The sequence below is a fragment of the Colletotrichum jinshuiense genome, chromosome 7 (assembly GCF_051148585.1).
Source record: "Colletotrichum jinshuiense chromosome 7, complete sequence".
NCBI lineage: Eukaryota > Fungi > Ascomycota > Sordariomycetes > Glomerellales > Glomerellaceae > Colletotrichum > Colletotrichum jinshuiense.
Window position 1 is genome coordinate 547577 of NC_139314.1, and position 20875 is coordinate 568451.

The 20875-nt window shown below is 52.0% G+C and overlaps 6 protein-coding genes across 6 annotated transcripts; 4 read left to right on the forward strand and 2 right to left on the reverse strand.

Annotated features, from left to right (window-relative positions):
- Position 1: 1 nt before the first annotated feature.
- Positions 2-1258, forward strand: EsH8_VII_000133 (uncharacterized protein; the record flags this gene model as incomplete). Its single annotated transcript, XM_083270266.1, has 1 exon — positions 2-1258. One exon carries the CDS (start codon positions 2-4, stop codon positions 1256-1258), a length of 1257 nt encoding a protein of 418 aa, XP_083127823.1.
- A 1981-nt stretch (positions 1259-3239) lies between these two features.
- On the forward strand, positions 3240-4499 carry EsH8_VII_000134 (uncharacterized protein; the record flags this gene model as incomplete). The annotated part of the gene is made up of 1 exon (XM_083270267.1): positions 3240-4499. The coding sequence occupies one exon, from the start codon at positions 3240-3242 to the stop codon at positions 4497-4499; it is 1260 nt and encodes a 419-aa protein (XP_083127824.1).
- A 562-nt stretch (positions 4500-5061) lies between these two features.
- On the reverse strand, positions 5062-10284 carry EsH8_VII_000135 (ankyrin repeat domain-containing protein; the record flags this gene model as incomplete). Its single annotated transcript, XM_083270268.1, has 4 exons — positions 5062-6394; positions 6443-10073; positions 10129-10220; positions 10274-10284. 4 exons carry the CDS (start codon positions 10282-10284, stop codon positions 5062-5064), a joined length of 5067 nt encoding a protein of 1688 aa, XP_083127825.1.
- A 292-nt stretch (positions 10285-10576) lies between these two features.
- Positions 10577-11497, forward strand: EsH8_VII_000136 (uncharacterized protein; the record flags this gene model as incomplete). The annotated part of the gene is made up of 1 exon (XM_083270269.1): positions 10577-11497. One exon carries the CDS (start codon positions 10577-10579, stop codon positions 11495-11497), a length of 921 nt encoding a protein of 306 aa, XP_083127826.1.
- Positions 11498-13136: 1639 nt separating this feature from the next.
- EsH8_VII_000137 (uncharacterized protein) lies at positions 13137-14084 on the reverse strand (the record flags this gene model as incomplete). The annotated part of the gene is made up of 1 exon (XM_083270270.1): positions 13137-14084. One exon carries the CDS (start codon positions 14082-14084, stop codon positions 13137-13139), a length of 948 nt encoding a protein of 315 aa, XP_083127827.1.
- Positions 14085-14327: 243 nt separating this feature from the next.
- On the forward strand, positions 14328-19169 carry EsH8_VII_000138 (uncharacterized protein; the record flags this gene model as incomplete). The annotated part of the gene is made up of 6 exons (XM_083270271.1): positions 14328-14779; positions 14827-15052; positions 15098-15157; positions 15212-15508; positions 15566-15809; positions 15859-19169. The coding sequence occupies 6 exons, from the start codon at positions 14328-14330 to the stop codon at positions 19167-19169; spliced, it is 4590 nt and encodes a 1529-aa protein (XP_083127828.1).
- Between the last annotated feature and the right edge of the window lie 1706 nt (positions 19170-20875).

Here is a 20875-nt window from a genome sequence, read left to right on the forward strand (position 1 = left end):
GATGAGGCGCTTTCGTTCTTCCATTGACGCAGTCCACAGCGCCGTTAAGGGCGCCGCAATCTGGGACTACATTGTCCGCCTTCTGGAACACCTCGAAACCAAAGGCGACGACAAGATCTACAAAGCTATCCTCCTCCAGGAGATTTCCAACCTCTGTCATCTCGAGTTCGCCCGGTCGCTGACCATTTTCAAACGGAATGTCCAGACCGGGGTCGGCTTCAAGCGGTTCAAGCGGCTTTCTGGCGCCTACGACAGCAACGGCAATGCAAAGGTCGCGCTGAAGGGCAAGCCGGAGGACCTCTTAATCAGTGACCCCCAGCTTCACTACGTACTCCGGCTCTGCCAGGCCGACATGTCTGCTGCAAAGTCCATTGAATGGCTCAAGAAGCTGAGCGACCTCCACCAGGCCCACCCCAGCGAGCGTGAGAACCTGACCGAGAGAGAGGCGCAGGCGCTCGGCAACCTAGCCGTGATCGTCGGTTTCATCCAAGACCTCTCCCCAGCGGTCTCCATGCCCCCCCTCTCCCGGAAGAAGGGACAACTCTTCATCTCGCGAGCCCAAGAGCTGGAGGCCGAACTGAACCAGGACAAGAAGGACCTTGATCTCCGCGACTTTGCAGTCCCCATCGACGACCTGCTTGAGCCCGGTGTGGCCGACGGCACATTGAAAGTGCTGGAGCAGTTTGTAATTGATAAGACCGGCGCCAAGTTGGGACACCTGTATCAGGACCTCGTGGGCGACTGCTTCTCGGATCTCCAGAGCCAGTACGAAAACTTCAAGGCTAAAGCGAGCCAGGACCAAACGGCATGGACTCCTCTCCCGGTGCCACCCCCGGAGCCCAAGGAGAAGCTGGTGGAACAGCGGAGGCAGAAGGAGAAGACGAGGCCTTCGGGACCCTCCGCTTACGACATCGTACCCGTCGCCCAGCCGGTCGAAGAACAAAGCCAGCCCGCCCAGGCTTTCAAGGTGGACGCCGCAACCGCCGAGGTCTTTGCAAACCTGTTCCGAAAGTCCGAGGCAAGAGCCCCTGTGGCGTGGACAGCCTTTGAGGGTGCGATGGCCGACTTGGGGTTCTCCGTTTTGCCCAAGTACGGCTCTGTCTTCACGTTCATGCCCCCCGAGAGTATGGCGGTGAAGAAGCCCTTCACCGTGCACAGGCCCCACAAGTCTTGGATCGAAGGGTACACGTCCCTCATCTTTGCGCAGCGTCTGAAAAGGGCGTATGGATGGGGTGAGGATACGTTTGAAGTTGTTTGAGCCCGGGGATGTGTATGCTAATTGTGGCTGGGTATGAATGGACAATGTTTTAATTGCACTACAGAGATTTTATGAAAGTTATGCTAAGAACCTGGTGTGAGGTCGGGAATCGGAAAAGTTTTAGTGACAGCTGTGTAAGATAGCACTCTGTAGGAAGGCCTTTCCGATGGAAAATATGAACATCGCGATGTTATCCCGAGAGTCTTGTCACTATATTGCATCCTCATCTTAGCGGCACTCAGTCGCCTCCTGAATGAATAGTGACTGCACCAGCTGAAGAGGGCCGCTGTTTAATATCACAGCATCTCAACAGACTCAAAAGGGTCTTGCTAACCCAAGCCATTTGGTGGGAGCAAAAACTGGCCTGTGATCCCCAGAAGCCGGTTCATGCCGTCCCAACCAGTTTACTTGCTTCGTCCAGCTAGGTCGGGACGGGCCGAGGAAGTCATGCGTCGAGACCCAAGTTTTCATACCAGTGCTCCGCTAAGACTAGGTATCGCAAATATCAAGTATTAGGTATTCCATAGCTTGGCCAGCTAGTATGTTTCGAGAGTGCAATGGAATGAGCCGCAACGAGCCGAGAGGTCCTTCAGGATGCTTTTACTGTTTTCAGCGAACGAGTGAGACTCGGGACCCTGGGACCCACACAAAACTGCTTTGGGTCCAAACAGCCGGTGCTGCCTTACCATTGGCCAAACACTACCGGCACTAAGGCAGACAAGCACGGATCGCGAAGTTAATCCGGCCGGACACGCTGTTAGTCAGCAAGGCCCCTTGGAAATTTCCACACGCAGGGTCCTCACAACTGCCACCGGCTCCTGGGTCTAGCCGTGAACGACCTCACCGCAGGGCTGGGGTCGAGCATTCCAACGCTTTCATGCTAGCCATCGACTGCCACATGGTGCCAGTAGACTTGGTGTGGAGCTCGGCCAATGGCATCTTGAGAGTTTCGAATCAGAAACATTAAATTCTAGCTCATGCGGGGAAGAATTAGGCACCCTGAAAACGCTGTTGTTTGGACAACATGTGGAGGTTAATGAGACATGGCTCCATTGGATACTTCTGGCATCCAGCGCATAGACTCACTCGGGGGAGCATTCGCTTCATGGTCTGTAGTTTTTATGCGCTGATCTTGAGCGACAGGTTCATCAAGGACCCAGCAGCATCGTTGGGATTGAAACTCTGAGAGAGAACCGTTTGGCCGCGATTGTTACCTAAACGATAGTGGCAGGCGTTGACCGGGCTAGCGGATTGCCCACTTCAAAAATGCTTGGTTGCGGATCTGGGGAGCACCGAAAGCGGCCCGCCGCGTACCTGCCGGGACATCGCCGCATTCCGCATCGGTCACTAAAATGCTAGATGAGACAGGGACAAGCTTTTTGTTCGATGATACTTCACGAGACGTTCCAGCCGTCTAGAAAATCTGGAAGGACTGTCTGTGATGACCGAAATTCCAGTGTCTAGAGGCTACTGTTTTACACCTGGAATAAAATTCCTTCGTGGATATGATAAACTGACTGCCATTATTCGGCACAGAAATACCCAATATCCTCATGTTGCTGTATATACTTTTGCCATCAACCTTAAAATATGGCTGCCTGTCTCAATATGGACTGTAACCTATGAGAGTCGTGCCGTGGCGTTCGTTGTGTCTCATTTTATTCCAGCCCTGATATTGAATGCCCAGTTGCCCGGCCCAGTTTGTGGTTGCGGAGCAACTTTTGACTTCAGCCCCGACTGAATCCATTTACGAGGCGTCTGATTCTTGCGGTTGCAGAAAATATGTCTTGGTTACTCCAGCCTTTGAGTAAAATCAGACCTACAGTCAGTTAATCACGCCATGTGGACATCACAACGGAATTACTATTTAAGTTAGGGCTTCATCTGTTGAGGTTACCCCTTCCTGCATCTCACCTCTCATCATCAACCACACTGTTCCAGTATCACTGTTCCAGTATCACTCTGATAATCATCTTCCATCATGGCTCCACAATTTCCTGCCAGCGTCGGAATCCACTTCCCGCAATCTTTTCTGTTTTCCGACACCGTTCTCCAGCCCGCCGATAATAGCGCCACTAATGGTGCCTCAACCCAAGCCGCTGACAGTAAAAATGGCGCCGGTGCTCAATCCTCAGAGTTGTCGAGCGTTCTGGACAACTTCCAGGGGACGTTCAGCGGACCTGGCTTCAACAATATCTTCCGGCCGCACAGCACCAACAAGGCCACCCCGACCACGCTCGACATCGACCCGTCTCTGAACCCCCAAAACGGACAACCTGACAACATCCTGCAGCTCAACATTACGCATGAAACTCAGACCTTCAACAAGATGCCCGGAAAGGTGCCCAACCGCGGCCTTTTGGGCCAGGAGGACATCTTCCTCGACGGCTGGTCGTACACGCAGTCCATCACTGACGTGACGGACCCGAACGAGGGCACCCCGGTCATCCACTTTGAGCCCGGTCTCTGGCTGAGCGTCCCCTCGAGCACATCGCCCAAGCTCGCGACCTCGCTCACCCGCATGGCATCCATCCCCCACGGCACTACCATCAACGCACAGTGCTTCAAGGCGCCCGTCACCGCCAAGGGCGCGCCAAACACCGACAAGGTCGACATCACACCGTTCGTCGTCGGTGGAAACCAGAAATTCGATTTCAGAAGCCAGGTCGCGGCCAACACGGACACCTTCCGCCTCCCCCAGGACCTCACGTCCTTCATAAAGGATGGGACCATCACGCAGGAAATCATCAGCAACCCGAACTCCGTCCTTGACGCGGCCAACAAGGGCAAGGACATCGTCGAGAACACCACCTTCACCGTCTCGACGAAGCCGTCCGCGCCCGAAGAGGGCGGCGGCACCAGCAACATCGGGTTCCTCATCGGCAACGACGCCACCAAGGGGGGTAACGGCAACGGCAACGCCAACGCGGCCAAGGTGACGGCCACGTACTGGATCTCGACCGTGCGCACGAAGATCGACCTGAAGCCGTTCAAGCCCTCCACAGCCCAGCCCTCGACGACCTTCTCCCCGGCACCTCTCCACCCCAACGACGTGGTGCCCGTCTTCTCCGTCAACTTTGAGATCCCCTCGGCCAAGACCGTGAATGTTACCTACAAGCAGATCCAGTACTCCCAGAATGTGCTACTCGACTTCAAGGGCCTGAGCTGGCCGCACGTCACTGTCGCAACCCTCACCCCGACCGACCCCCAGCCGCTCGAGGCTTCCATCTTGAAGCAGTAGATCTGCTTGTGTGTGCGTGAGCAGTGGGGGAGTTGATGCGTCGTTTCAGTGTGGGGCTGGTGCTCTGCAAAGACGGATCAGCTATACCTGGCATGGTTCACGCGCTGAAATAGGAGGGTCGCCTGTAGTTGTTGGGGTTTGCTTGCAACTTTTGGTTCCTGCGAACACTTATCAACTGCTGAGTGGCATTTTCATTTGTTGACGTTAAAATTTAGCTACAGCTTTATTTTCAAACTGTAGGCTTGCTGTGCTAGCCCAAAGATGGGTCTCCTGCTTTACCCCTCGATAGGGCAGGGAGCAGCGAGACTCTAATTAAAACCTAATAAATAAACCATTCAAACAAATCAAGGGCAGTAGTAATGAACGTTATTCCTACTGCAAAATCTCTCCGTGATACACACCAATGTCATGATTCAGCTTCCAGCATTTATCACCACAATAGAAAAACGCTTCAATGTGCGCGTTCAAAAACAAATTCGAATGCAACACAGGCTCGCATCCTCTATGCCATGTATTATACTAAATTCCAGTGCTACTCTACTCTGACCTTCTACCACCCGCCTCAAGATAATGTAGGGAGATCGTCGTCAATCTGAATCCCCAATGTCGAACTGATGTCTGCCAGCAGATGCTCCATCGGCGTCATCAGAGAAATACAGGAAGCCCCGTCGTCACCATATCCCCCAATAAGAACACCAATAACAGACGCATTGTCTTCTTCATCATCCTCCATTACCCATGAACCAGAGTCTCCTGACCCAGAAAAGGAATCGCCATCACATCCCAGCACTCCAATCTCTTGCGTCACACATGGATTTTCACCGAACCAGCAATCAGTCAGCCGGGAATTGACGAATCCTTGTGTCTTACCGGAACTAGCTCCTTGCTTGTAGACCTTTTGGTCAGTCCCAACTAGAACCTCCCCCTCCTCATTTGTTTCATATATCACGCTCTTCCAAGATTTGATGATTCTGTCGTGGATCATGTTTTGCTTGGCAGACCGACAAAGACTTGTCAGGATAGCCCAGTCCATGCTCATCGTGACCTTGATAGGTGTGCTTGATTCTCCGTCCGAAATAACGACTTGTCTGGCGTCCATTTTGAGAGTGCCGTGCCCGTTGATGGGACCAGCCAGGCCAAAGCAGTGGCACATGACGGGTACTATTCCTGGACATCTTGTTTTGAGAGAGTCTTGGATGGGATGATTATGAGTGCGGGCGTAGCCCTCCTGATACAGCTTTCCTTTCAGGCAAGCAGGGTCAGGTGTCATCGAAATGCGAGTCTCAGAGCCGTTACTCGGATATTTCAAATGGCAGATCGAGGGTTGGACGCATACAAATGGTGCTTCGGGTTTGCTCTTTCGAGACAGGACATGGCCGCACGTGATGGCGATTATCTCGCCGTCCGAATATTTCAAGTAACCGCCGAGGGATCCCCAGCGGCTTCCAAGAGTGTTGCTCCCTATCGATGAGCCGTTTATCGGTTCTTCCTGAAATACCTGGAACTCCGAAGCGATGCCTGAGCTTTTGGAGATGGCTCCCTCCTCAATGAGGTATTCGACATTGTCACCGATCCGAGATGAAATCTGCGGACATAACTTTTCCGCCATCGGATGAATCACCACAATTGCCGGAACCGCATCTTTCTGCGTGACGCCGAGGGACAGTGAGGATACAGCCCAACCTCGTGTCCCCTCGCTTTCAAGGAGCTCGCGTATCTGGGTCCTAATAGCCGCGGGGGGTCCGCGACTTTTTCGACTGAGTGGAAATGTCTGGAGGCGCGGTAGCAACTTTTTACCATCGGGTGTATGATATAGCGGTATTTTGCTAAGCAATATCGCTCTTTTCAGTGTCGCTAACATGGTAGTAGAGGTGTGTGCAAAGTAATGTCCCTGCCTATATATAGAGTCAGCACGAAAGTTTTATGACGGAGAGGCGGCTCACTTTTTGGAAGGTCTGCTTATCTGACTCAGCTTCGCCTCCTGGATGAGGAGGTATAGTGCCTTTCTGCTTCGTGCCGTGGCAATGTCTACAGGTGTCAACCCCTCGTTGTTTTCGGTTAGGAAGCTCGTAAACCTAGGTGCCAGAAGCTGCGAATTAAGATTTGCACCAATCTTCACCGCCGCGTGCAACGCTGTGTCCCCTCTGGAATCTTGCGTGTCAGCATTCGCGTCGGAGCGGTCCAGAAGCAGCCGCAGGCATCCTGTGGAGACGGCCTGAGCCGCAACGTGAAAAACTGTAGAGCCGTCATTTCTCGCAATGTTTATGTCTGCTCCATGTTCCAAGAGTGTCTTTATGGCAGCTTGGGTGTGAGTAAAGGAAGGGACCTTCTCTTGCTCATGTTTCAACTGGGGACAGCGCGTGACGATGTCCAGAAACAGCGAGCCGTATGAACCGGCGTCTGTCTGAACAGCTAGGTAAAGCGGCGTCTGACCTTCGTTGTCTCTTGCGTTTGGATCTGCTCCAGCGTCTAGAAGAGCCCCGAAAGCTTCTTGTGACGATGCTTTTGCAGCGTCATGTAGCGGCGTTTGGCCTTGGTTGTCAGCTTCATATGGTTGAGCCCCGGCATCCAGCAGCGGTTTCACAGCCTTTGGTGACGACTTTGCGGCTTCGTGAAGCGGTGTCCTTCCTTCTATATCGCGTGTATTTGGCTGCGCCCTGGCCTTGAGAAGAGTTTTCACAATGCTTACAGGGAAGGAATGCGTCGTAGCAGCCTCATGGAGCGGAGTGCGGCCTCTGTTGTCTTGCATATCGGCATCAGCCCCAGCCTCAAGAAGAGCTTCGACAGCGATTGGTGAAGATCCAGCAGCTTCATGGAGCGATGTCCGGCCTTCGCTGTCGGGCACATTTATCTGCGCCCCAGCCTTAATCAGGGCTCTCACAATCTCTGACGAGTAGCTCGTAACAGCCTCATGAAGCGGAGACCGGCCTCTGTTGTCTTGTACGTCAACTCTGGCCCCAAAGTCAAGGAGGGCTTGTATAGCATCCGGACGGTTTGCCATAGAAATCTCATGAAGCGCCGTCCGACCTTCGTGGTCTTGTATATTGACGTCTGCCCCGGCCTTGACAAGAGCTATGACAGTCTTTTCTAACTGCCTTTTGGCAGCTTTGTGTAGTGGCGTGCGGCCTTGGCTGTCCTGTATATCGGTTCTTGCTCCAGCGTTGAGAAGTATTTTGATAGTGTCTGAAGTATACCGCTTGGCAGCCCTGTGGAGTGACGTCTGGCCTTCTTCATCTTTTTCGTTTGGTTGCGCTCCGGCTTTGAGAAGAGCTTCAACAACATTTGTAGAGTGGTATATTTCAGCAGCTTCATGTAGCGGTGTGACGCCTTTGTTGTCTTTTATGTCAGCTCTTGCCCCGGCGTCGAGAAGAGCGGTGACAGCATTGGTAAAATACGCCTTGACTCCGTCATGGAGTGGTGTTCGACCTTCGCGGTCTTGTACGTTGATGTCTGCCCCATCATCCAGAAGAACTTTGAGAACATCTGTGGAGAATTTCTTCGCGGCCCTGTGGAGTGGCGTCTGGCCTTGGTTGTCCCGTACATCAACCCTTGCCCCAGCCTCACGAAGCGCTTTGACGATTTCCAAAGAACTTGTCGCAACAGCTACATGAAGTGGCGTCACCCCTTCATTATCCTGCACGTTAACATCTGCCGCAATATCAAGGAGAGTTTTGACAGCATCTGAAGAATACATCCTCGCTGCGCTAAAGAGGGGCGTTCGGCCTGTATTGTCTCTGACGTTTGGATTAGCCCCAGCCTTGAGAAGGGCATTAAATGTATTTGAAGATGAGACTGCTGTAACATAATGAAGAGGAGTACGCCCTTCGTTGTCTTGTACATCAGCTCTTGCCCCAGCCTCAAGAAGGATTTGGACTGCGTCTGAACTGTTAAACTTGACCAACTCATGGAGCGGCGTCTGGCCTTCCTGGTCTCTTATATTTGGGTCCGCTTTATGTTGAACCAGAATTATGAGAGTATCCAAATAGGAGGCGGTTTCTCCAACTAAATGAAGCGGGGTTCGGCCTTCGTTATCTTGTATGTCTGGCTCTGCTCCAGCTCCGAGAAGAGCGGAGAGAATCGCTGGCGACGATGCATCTGCAACAGCCAAATGGAGTATCGTTCGGCCTTTCTTGTCTTGAATGTTTGGATTTCCTCCGGCTTCAAGAAGAACATCGAGAGCAGCCGACGATGATCCCCCCATGGCAGCCATATGAAGTGGTGTCCGGCCTTCGTTGTCTTGCACGTCGACTTTTGCCCCTGCAATCAGAAGGCTTTTGGCAGTGTCTGATGACGATCTCATGGCGGCTTCGTGGAGAGGTGTCGAACCGTTGCAGTCTTTCACGTCGATGAGTTGTAGATTGCCAGCAGCCGTTAGGAAATCAATCAGGCGGGTTAAACCTCTTTTCGCAGACTCATGCAACAACGTCCGCCCAGATTGGTCAACCATTTCAAACTTGACATTCGCCAGTACTTCATCCACCAGCTCGGTTTCACAATGCTCAATCAAGCAAAAGTTCAAGATCGAGGCGATCGTTTCAACTCCAGCAGCGGGCAGACCTTGGACGATTCCGCGTACGTACGCTTCCAAGTTTTTGTAAGGCACCAGGTCATCGAGACCTCTGTCAAACAGTATGCAACAGATATCTATCAAGGGTTTTACAAGAGCGGCGTCGAAACCCTGTAGATGGCCTGAAAATATGAATTGAAAGGGGTGCGAATTAACCGATTGCTGAAGTAAGCTACTTCCAGCATTAGAGGTCAGGAAATCGGCTACTGAGACTGCCGAGCAGACATCGAAAATGCGTTCCTCTGGCGGCACTCCCTCCGAGTTTTGAGGGATTGAGAATATATCTGGAACACAAAGGTACAGCAGACTGATGATGCTATAGTAGCATTCTGACCTGGGATCGACGTGCAAAGCCGCATTTGCAAGTAAAGCGAGGTTATGAGGGCGGAAAACAGTGGCCTCGTTGTTTTCGGCCACAGCCTTCTGAAAAGCATGGGTAATCCAGACTATTGCTTTGTGGAATGTTTCGGATTCCAGCATTGGCAGGCTTGCAATAATGCAGACCAAAGCTTCCGAAAGGGAATCTTTTTCGGGTAAATGAGAGGTCCGTGGAATTATCCTCAGAATATCTTGTCTCATCCAAACACTGTCAACTGCGTTGCGTGGATGGAGGGATGGCAGTAATGATTCCAATATACGTTGGAATCTACGCGTAGAGCGGGCACTGAGAATAAATGGCAGGTACACCTCATCCGTGACATCGACCGTTCCCTCCCGCCCCTCATATTTCGCGTTTACCGAATGATTGATTCTCCTCCGTAGTGAGGCATATTCCAGGGACGTCTTTGGAATATCATCAAATCTTGACCATGTCGGGCGTCGATATGACCTTGGAAGGGAGATGTTGTCTGAAACAAAGCCTGTTTTTTGTTTCTCGACTCTGGCATAGGTATTCAGAGAAGAATTCCCAAAGGATGCAATTGCCGATTCGTCGACCGGTTGCAGCCGTGCGGAATATTTTAGATCGGACGTAGAAGATCCAGCTTCGTTGTACAGTAAATTTCCCACTAGAACCGTTCACAATTAGATAGGTCATCGGAAGATATGTATTGCCAGTCTCACATGTATCTATGCACTGCTTATAGAGGCGGCCATGGTCTTCAGGGTCCCAATCACGGAGGACAGAACACAGGGCGCTGCAGAGCATCCAACTACTGTGGGACAAGTTAGTTTATCTGAACGTATGGGCTGTCTCAGAGTGCCTTACCTTCTTTCCATGTTGGCACGCGTTAGGGAATATGGGAAATGAATCTAGATATCGGCCGGAATTTGCAGGTTTCAAACCCATCTGGCACGGCAGTAAAGCTGTCGCTGTGTTTGATAGTGAGTGGCTGTCCTGGATGCGGGGTAGAGTCAATTTAGCAAGCTTATGTTGCACGTGGTTTTCTATCACGCCTGCAGCACATCCACGTGACGAACTTGGGCCTTTTATAGCCTGGTCTTGGGCCAGTACCCATCTTTCACTTTTCCACGACAGGGAGACTGGTTCAGCCCCGAGCCAAAGGACAGCATGGCCGATCCAATGGAGCCATTCTATGTTGTACTCAAACCCCAGGCATGGCCCTACAAAAACGAGATACCCAACATGCTGGGCCGGGTGGTGAAGAATTTCTATTCTCCCTTCGACCAGTACACGCCCGACGCTCCAGATCAATACCCCGAGCGCAAGCTCATTGTTCACGGCCCTCTTCTGGACTTCAAGCTCGATTCCGAAGCCCACACCAGCAACCAAACTCGGGGGCAAATCGGCACCGTTGCCAAAATCGACAAGGAGTTTTCGGCGTCTGTCTCAACGGCGCTCGCGGGGAAGTCTATATGGGCCGTGAGATTACAACAGCTGGATCATGTCTTCGATGCCAATATGAAACATACGTCCGTCGAGCCCAGAATTTCAGGGTGGTTGCCACTGCTTTCAAACGACGAGGCATATTTTATTGCCGGGCTCCTCATTGCAGAAGACGCCTCCATCACGTTGGCTTCTGAGTCTAACAGGGGTACAAACGTCGATGTCACCGTGCCTGTTTCCACAATGGCTCAGCTGGCAGCTGGATCGCCCATCGCGATTCCGACGGGGGATATAAAGGCAGGCGGCAGCAAGAAGTCTTCGCTGCTGGAGAGCCTCTACGGCCGTATCGAGGGACAAAGAGTCATTGCTCTCGACTGCCGGGTTGTTAACCGAGCCCTGGTTAGCCGGCGGATCACACTACGAGAGCAGAACCCCAAGATGGTTCAACGAGCGAGGAGGTTTGCGGGGGGCGAACAGGAGCCTGACCCTGATGGCGACCAAGACCTCGACGAGGTCAAAACAGGGCCAAACGTTTTATGCGGCATCATGTTTCCCGGCATTCCCCAGTCTGTCTCGGGAGAGGAAGTTGAAGCAGGGGAATCCGATCCGCCTCAACAACAAACAGGTGGTCCATTGACGGAGTAGGCGCACGGGTTCAGTTCTCATAGTCCAAAGTCGCAAATGAGCTTTTCACCAACCTGTTCATGCACGAGTTGTGATACTCACGTGTTCGTCTGGTGGCTCCATGAGGCAGAATTTGGGCAAAGTGCGACCTTGTTGATGCACTGATAAGAGAGTATGAGAGCCCGATCAGAGCATATGAGACGGAAAGCAAGCAGGCAACGAGGCGCATGGTTAGTGCTGACAACGTGGCGCATTTTGAGCTCAGCTTTGCAGGGATCTGTCCGCATCGCCGTCACTCGCTGAGACAAGATTGGCCAATGAGCAAAGTCTCAGCCAGCCAGCTGCCTCGCCAAACGCTACCAAAGACCAGTGGCCACCAATGGCAACGCTGCAAAGTTTGGTGTTTGACTGAAGCCCTTGCCGGCAGTGCTGATTATTGACGCACCAGCGTATGGGTTTATGCAATTGGCGTTTCTTTTCAGTTGTTACCAGCCAACAAAAGCTCAGCCCAGGCAACACAGGGGCTACGGAAGGCCTCTGCAAGGCAAACTGTCGGGGGCTTAGCCGTTAATCCACAATTGGCCAAACCCCCAGTCTTCACCGCCACAAGATAGTAATGCTGGCGAAAATTTCCAGTCGGGCGACAAGTGCTGCAATGGGTTCAATCTGTTGGTAGGTGCCCTCGATTACCGTAACTACTCACCAAATTCAAGGTTGCCTACTGTTGCCTTTTAACCTAAGGCAGCCTAGCGGCCGACTCTGTGCTACGCCTATTATTGAAGGCGGTCAATAGGCGTACCAGCAATCGCCGTGACTCTGGTAGTTTTCAAACCCTGATTCTGCCGCCGCACTATCCCCTGTTTGCTGGCCGCTAGGCTGCCTTAGGTTAAAGGCAACAGTAGTCAACCTTGAATTTGGTGAGTAGTTACGGGTAGTTCAATTTACAACTTCTTGTGAGTTGCACGGCTAGCTTGGTGCTTGTGATTTGGCTGCGGCCATTGGCATATTGGGCCGTTGGGTGTTGGTCCGCCGTTCGGGGCCGGTGGCACCACGGCAGAGGCCCCACCGATCATCGGCGTGTCTTCCCAGTCTTGCACGCATCCGCAAGGTGAGCGATTGAACTGATAGGGAACCCAGAAGTATCAGAGTGCAAGCAAAAAATGGTGTTCACGTTCAATATTTGCCCATTCATTTGACGATCAGTACAATTGTTTGTAGCTGAACTAGCAACCTTCGTCTATGTACCTTGCCTGCAGTGTCAGCTGCATCAAAATCCCTAGAGGAAAAAAGCAGTTCGAGTCCATGAAACCCATCGAATCCCCACCGCCATATGTCTTTATGAAGATACAGCGACGACACTGGTATTATCTGCAAAATAGCGCATTGAATGCCATCTTGTTTGACTGCGGAGTTGGTCAGGAACACGCATCCCAGTTCGTGTCTGCCACTGTTAGAGTACCAGTAACTGCTTGACTTGAGAAGGCACAGCGAGTCGCGTCGCGACCCGATCTTCACTACCTGTCTAAAAAGAAGAAGAAAAAAGAGTGCGCAGGGAGGGGGTTTCGTGCAATCTGGTAACCTCATGCTACGGAAACTTTTTCCGACGTAATCTTCTCGCTTCTATAGATACCGACAACCTGAACGATGTTAGGGCTGCCCCTCATACTGTCATGCGTCGCTCCTTCAACAACCTAGAGCGGTCGCGGATGGCGAATCTCCATTCCCTTGCCACCTTATACACTAAAAGGAAGCCGAGAGAGACGAGAAGGCCGGCCGAGCCCACGATAATCACAACGCTGACCCAGAGCGCGCTCCCGGGAGAGTAGGCCCCTAAGCCTTCGTCTCCGACCGACACTACGACCTGGAGCCCGCTCAGAACCACCGAAACGACGCCGAGAACAAACAAGATGGGTCCGTAGAAGCGCGCAAAGTACGACCCGTACTGGTACTCGACCCTCTGGAAGTGCGACTTGCCGAGGAGGAACGGGGCGTAGAAGTTGAGCCGCGTTAGGCGGATCTCGCCGTAGGCGTAGCGCGGGGAGACGTCTCTGTCGGCAACGTCGGCCAGGCCCGATGTGAAGTCGCAGAACTGCTCCCAGGTGACACCGCCCGGGATGAGACACAGGCTGGGGTCCTGGGCGATGCGAAAGTCGGATTCGTGCCGGATGAGGTGGTAGTAGGTCCGCAAGTGGCCAAGCGCCGCCCGGCGGACGCGCGCTTCACGTTCACTACCGGCCGGTCCGCAGAGGTATTCGCTCCAGAACCAGTGCGAAGCCATATACTGCGGCAGCGGTTTGATGAACATGCGGTCGTAGATCCACACGAGGTGGAGTTTCGGGTCCTCCGTGACGACTATCGTGCGCCGCTTCACCAGTTGCCGGTGGAGCGGTGAGATGTTTCTGCTGTCCTGCTTCGACATCCACCACAGTTTGTCGGCAACCCGGTCCAGGTCGTCCGAGCAGAACTCTCTCTCGAGGAAATCCCAAACCTTGCTTCGATCCCCCAGATGAATGCGGGGGTGTCCTGGAACGTGCCGGGCCGGCCCGCCCGTGTCTTTTGTTAGCTGGTGCGCTAACGCAAAAGGTGGAGTCGCATCAAAAGTCATCATTGTGTATGAAAGGAAGTAAGAAGTAAGCAAAACGTCAAGATATCAGATCGCATGCCTGTCTGTGGCTCTCTATATCTGCATCCTGGTCGATTGACAAGGCTGGGATGACAGCGCCCCACTTCACGTGGTCGCCATATGCGCTTGATGCCAGGCAACGAATTACCCCTCATGTCATCAATCCATGCTGACAACCCAGTTCTCGCTGCGTGTTTTTGACAACCTTTTTGCCCCCTTCGCCACAAAATGTCGTCAAAAAACGAAGACGAGAACGCCTTTTTGGCTGACTGGAAGGGGGTGTTCGCCACAGTCCTCGTCTGCCTGGCTGCGGCGGTCCTCGGTCGCCAATTTGTCTGGTCTTTGTCGGTCACGCCGAAGCCTAAGCCTAGGCCCAAGAGCCTGACCTTTCGTGTTGACGAAATCCCATCCGATCACGCCGAGGACTTGAGCCGCAATCTGAAGACTATCGCCGAGGGGGATCCGGTCTTGCGCGAAGCCGCCGCTACCATAGTTCAGCGATCATTGGCGCCAAGGGACAAGGACTTTGTCTGTGCCACCGTCTCGCTCGTCACGCATCTATCTGGAGAGAGCCTATGCGCGCAGTTGAGCAGGGCTGGGACAGGTTACCCGTACCGCTACAGCTGTAATTTCGAGGGCATCACGCCGCTATATGAGGCAAAAGATGGCGCGGATGTCGAGTAAGTCTTAGCAACTGGCTTCGCCGCGTGCCGACTAATGTTCGCAGTATTATCGCAGTACCCGGCCTCGGAAGCCATGCGCTGGGTTCCTGGAGGTCTCCAACCAGTGACGACGTGTGGCTCCGCGACTTCTTGCCCAAGGATCTGCCCAGTATTCGAGTATTGCTATACGGCTACGACACAACCCTGCCGGGCAGTCTCTCAAAGCAGTCTATTGAGGACTTGGGTGGCACACTGCTGGAACGGGTCGCTGCTTACCGAGCAGGCGATAACGTAAGTGGCCTCCAATGTTGGTAGAGCTCGGACTAATTGCTTTAGACCAACCGCCGTCCCATAATATTTGTCGGTCACAGCCTCGGCGGACTGCTAATCAAAGAGGTGAGGCCCTCCGCCATCGAGCTCCTACTGAATGCATGTGGCTGACAGTTGCAGGCCCTTATCCAAGCTCGCAGACGCCGCAGTAACCAAGACTCCAATATTTCCGATATTTCAAAGGCCTGTTTTGGGCTTCTCTTTTTCGGTGTGCCAAATCTCGGCCTGAGGAACGATCAGTTGAGGACGCTTGTGCGAGGCCAGCCGAATGAAGCCCTAATTCACGACCTACTTGTCGACAACGATTCGGAACCATCAAACTTTCTAAAGAGGCTAGGAGACCAGTTCTCTGACAGTTGTAAGGGCTACTACCGAGTTGTATCCTTTTTTGAGCGCTCTCTGAGCCCAACAATTGAAGTAAGAAGTAACGGCTGGTCAGTGATGTGAGGGACATGACTAACTGTGTTTCTGCAGCTGGATAAAGACGGAAAATGGCGCAAGACAGGCCCGCCATCGTTGTTAGTCACAGGAAAGTCTGCTACCGGGACAGGATTGGAAGCAGTGGCCGATGAAGACAATATCCCCCTCAACGCAGATCATTCAGGCCTTGTCAAGTACGAATACAGGAGCCAAGGTGATTATTCTATCGTAAGGGAACGAACCAAGAGACTCGCCGATGAAGCGAGGCTCGAGGTGGCCAAGCGATTCGCAGAATACAGTATGTTGCTTCCTGAAACACAGCGACTTTCACTAATTAATTAGCCTAGACCTGTACCAACCCCAATCGGAGACCACAGAAGCATGTTTAAGGTCATTGGCTTTTGATGATATAGAAAGCCGACAGAACAAGATCGAGGATGCTGCCGCAGGCACATGTAAATGGCTCCTCGGGCACGAAACCCTTCAGCAATGGACCCGCCAGCATCGAGGACTGCTTTGGATTAAGGGGAAACCCGGATCCGGCAAGTCGACAATACTTAAATACGCTCTTGAAAATATCCCATCTCTTTACAAATCGGAAACTATTACGCTTTCATTCTTTTTCCACGGCCGTGGCCACGAACTGCAGAAGACTCCACTCGGCCTCTTCCGATCCCTTCTCCACCAGTTGCTCAGGCATGTTCCTGGCGCACTCCATGATTTGGTGGATACCTTTGAACAAAGGCGCAAAACAGTTGGAGCGCCTGGCGAGAAGTGGCATTGGGATGAACCACTGTTACAGGGGTTCCTCAAGACGTCGCTGCCGAAGATTCTAAAGCGATTTCAACTTGTCATCTTTATTGACGCGCTGGATGAATGTGGAGAAGGGCCTGCAGTGAAATTGATCCAATATCTCAAACGCCTACTTGCTATCTCGCCGACTGATTCTCAACTGAGCATCTGTTTTTCTTGTCGTTATTACCCCATCCTACACCTTGACGATGGATTAACGATATTGCTCGACACAGAAAACAAGCCCGACATCGCGACATATGTACAAGATCAATTATCTTACGATCTGGATAAACGTATCGAAAATCTAATAGTTGACCGAGCACAAGGTGTCTTCATGTGGGCACAATTCGTTGTCGAGCGCGTCTTACGCCTTAAGCGCCAAGGGGAGCCCACAAGCAAGATTGAAGCCGAAATCAAGAAGATGCCGCCAGATTTAGAAGACATTTACCACGGACTCATCCAGAATGTCGACGATCGTGAACCAACCTTGAGGCTCATGCAATGGATATGCTTTTCCAAGAGACCCCTGACAACGGACGAACTATCATGGGCCATGGCTATTCAACCCGATTGCGCATACAACTCCCTCGACGAATGCGAGAACGCAGACGAGTTTATTGCGGAAGACATGATGGACAGAAGGATCAGGTTCCTAAGTTGTGGTCTCGTTGAAATCATATCTTCAGAGGATGATCGCATCGTCCAATTCATCCATCAGTCAGTAACAGACTACTTCCTCAAGCGCGGCTTGTTGCTTTTGGATGATGCCTTGGAAACAGCCAACTTGGTTGTTCTGAATGCCCACTATCGCCTAACGTGGTCATGCGTTCACTATTTCAAACTGGTCGTAGAATCCGACTTAGAAGACATTGACCTGGATGACCAATCAATGTTCCCTTTTCTCAACTATGCTATAACCTCATGGGTGTATCACCTACAGTGGAGCCAATCAGCTGAAACAACATTGAGAAAATTCATGAGTTTGTTTGGAGGTCCAAGCGGTACTTTGCTTGAGTCGTGTGCGAATATCTATTACAAAATATACGAATACGATCTTCAACGCCCGTCACGCGGGAGTGGTCCTGTACATATCTTCTCGAGATATGGGTTGGTCAGACTGCTTACGGATCTGATCTCTACTACTGATGCGCTCGATATTGATTCGAAGGACTTGGAATATAGCCGAACACCGTTATCATGGGCAGCTGAAAATGGGAATGAGGGTGTAGTTGAGATACTTCTCAAAACAAACAAGGTCGACGTCGACTCTAGGGATAACAAGGGCCAAACGCCATTAATGTTGGCATCTAAAGAGGGAAACGAGGGTGTTGTCAAAATGCTCCTCGCCACAGGCAAAGTTGACGTCAACTTTAGAGACTCCAAACTTGGCCAGACTCCTTTATCGTGGGCGGCTGAGAACGGCCGCAAGGCTGTGGTTGAGATGCTACTCGATACTGGCATGGTAGATGTCGACAGTAAAGACTCCAGATATGGCCAGACTCCTTTATCGTGGGCGGCTGAGAACGGCCGCAAGGCTGTAGTTGAGCTGCTTCTGGATACAGACAAGGTCAACGTTGACTCTATAGATAACGCTGGTCGAACACCGTTATCATGGGCAGCTGCAAGCGGCCACAAGGCTGTGGTTGAGCTGCTTCTGGATACAGACAAGGTCAACGTTGACTCTATAGATAACGCTGGTCGAACACCGTTATCATGGGCAGCTGCAAACGGCCACAAGGCTGTGGTTGAGCTGCTTCCGGATACATACAAGGTCAACGTTGACTCTATAGATAACGCTGGTCGAACACCGTTATCATGGGCAGCTGCAAACGGCCACAAGGCTGTGGTTGAGATGCTACTCAATACTGGCAAGGTAGATGTCGACAGTAAAGACTCCAAATTCGGCCAGACACCTCTATCTTGGGCAGCTGAGAACGGCCGCAAGGCTGTGGTTGAGCTGCTTCTGGATACAGACAAGGTCAACGTTGACTCTATAGATAACGCTGGTCGAACACCGTTATCATGGGCAGCTAAAATCGGCCATACGGCTGTAGTTGATATGCTACTCAATACTGGCAAGGTTGATGTCAACAGTAAAGAGCACGACCATGGCCTGACCCCTTTATCTTGGGCAGCTGTAAACGGCCACAAGGCTGTAGTTGAGCTGCTTCTGGATACAGACAAGGTCAACGTTGACTCTATAGATAACGCTGGTCGAGCACCGTTATCATGGGCAGCTGCAAACGGCCACAAGGGTGTAGTTGAGATCCTACTTAATACCGACAAGGTCGATATCCACAAGAAAGACTCCGAATTCGGCCAGACACCTCTATCTTGGGCAGCTGTAAACGGCCACAAGGCTATAGTTAAGCTGCTTCTGAACTTAGACAATGTCAACGCCGACTCTAGAGACAACATTGGTCGAACACCATTATCATGGGCAGCTGCAAACGGCGACAAGAGTGTAGTTGAGATGCTCCTCAACATCGACGAGGTAAACGTCAACCAGTGTAACGACAGGGGGCAATCACCTCTGTCTTTGGCTACTATCAAAGAACACGAAGAGATTGTTGTGCTACTCCTCGAGAATCCAAAAATCATCATCGACTCCCAAGACAAAGACGGCAACACTCCACTCTTGTCGGCTGTTCGGAAATCCAATATCAGGATAGCAATGCTTCTGCTTGAACATGGATGTGAGATTTCCGATGATCAGAAAGATGGATTGGCCTTCCAGGCGTTCGCTTTTCTTTCGGGTGACCAGTTGCAAAGATTTTTAGTCAGCATTGGTTATAATGGTGGTTCGGATTTCCTAGGGCTGGAGGCATTGTTTCATGAGTCCTGCATTGTTGGTTCAGGCTAGACGTGGATTCAGGATGTATTATTTGAGAACTTGTGTCATTCGCATCTCTTACACTTGATTATGTCTCATTTGCCTTCGTCGTATAATCACTTGAATTCCGGCATTTTCAATGCATGGATCAAGATTTCCTTTTGGATGTTTTACTACTGGGCACACTCGAAGCAACTCTCCTTGAGCTTCAAATATTTCTAGCGACACTCAAGAAACAATTCAGTATACGCCTTGCTTGACTACCTCGTACTCAAAATAACTTGTTTGACACACTTTGCCGAATCACACTTAATGCCCCACAGAAATGCGAGGCGATGCGGAATTCGGGTCAGAGCCCGACACCGAGCTGTTATTTTCACCTCGTCTATTCACCAAGAGCGCCCCGCCAGCGTCTTCATCGTCCTCCGAGTCCTGCAAATCTTCTTCATCAGCGGAGTTCCCCTCATACCGAGATTCGTGGCTCTCATTATCGCTTTCAAAAGACTTGGTATCCGGCGTATCCACCGCTCTTCCGAGCTCTGATTCCATGTGATTGGATGGTACCTGTCGCGCCTCCTCGACTCCCATCATATTATCCATTTTCACTTCCAGACTCATGTCTTTTTCACCGTCCTTGTCGTTTTTATCCGTTGCATCTGTTCTCTCCTCTATGACTACCTCCGGCTCGACAAACCCCCCAAGGTCATGGCTTTCAATCCCGCCACCAGGTCTCAGCCTAGGAAATATGTCTGAGGAGGTTTGATGAATACCACTTCGAGCATGACATAGCCAGGGATGTGGAGCGTTGGGATGGATGTAAAATGGGGTTGAATGCGAACTGCTGCAAGCTGGTCCCGCGAAACCTCCAATTGCTGCCACACCTAGTGGTCGGACGAGAACATCGGACCGTTTAACATTTGCAAGGGGTGCGAATTCCGCCGCGCGAGGATGGGGACTGCGATCGTGTTGCTGCGCAGCGGTCTGGGCTTTGACGGTGCCCCAGATCCCGGTCGCCGGGATTGTGGGGACTGCGGAGAAGCCAAATATTCCGTCGGGAGCGTTGGGCGGATGGAACCCCCGGTGGTGGCGTTGTGCATTCCCGGAATCCACGTGCACGTCACATGGTTTGAGCTCCAGATGCGGACTTGAGAGCACGAGTGAGAGGACGTGGTCGGGATAATTCCAGAGGACGTTGTGCTTGCCAGTTGACGAGGGGTCCTCGTAACCACGGTTATCCTGAGATCGGGATGGAACCCTTTCGCACGATGATGGAGATCTCATGTATTGGGAATATGGCATAGCGGGCACTGGTGGGTTGGAATAACGGTGGCGGGTTTGACAGGCACCAGCGGATATTGGGGATTCGGGGTTCGATGCGGGGCTGTCGGGGAAGATTGGAGGCGGCGAGGCGAGGTCCCGTGACGCACGCATCACGGCGACCAGCTCCATGGTTTCATGCAATATTGATTGTGGAATTGACATCAAATCTTTCGTTAGTGGTGATTCAGGCAAATGCCGAGCATGTGGGCTATCGGAACCCGGGAAATGCTGCGCGGGACGTGCGGTGTACCATGATTTTTATATCTACTTGACGCACATGGATGGGCGCTGACATTGCGGACAAAGACGGGCGGACACATGCTAATGGCCATAAGGGTAGAGGGGGCATCCCCTCTCAAGACTCCCAAGGTATCAGCGAGGATGGGTGCGCGGTTACGAGTATTGGTTGACAGCGG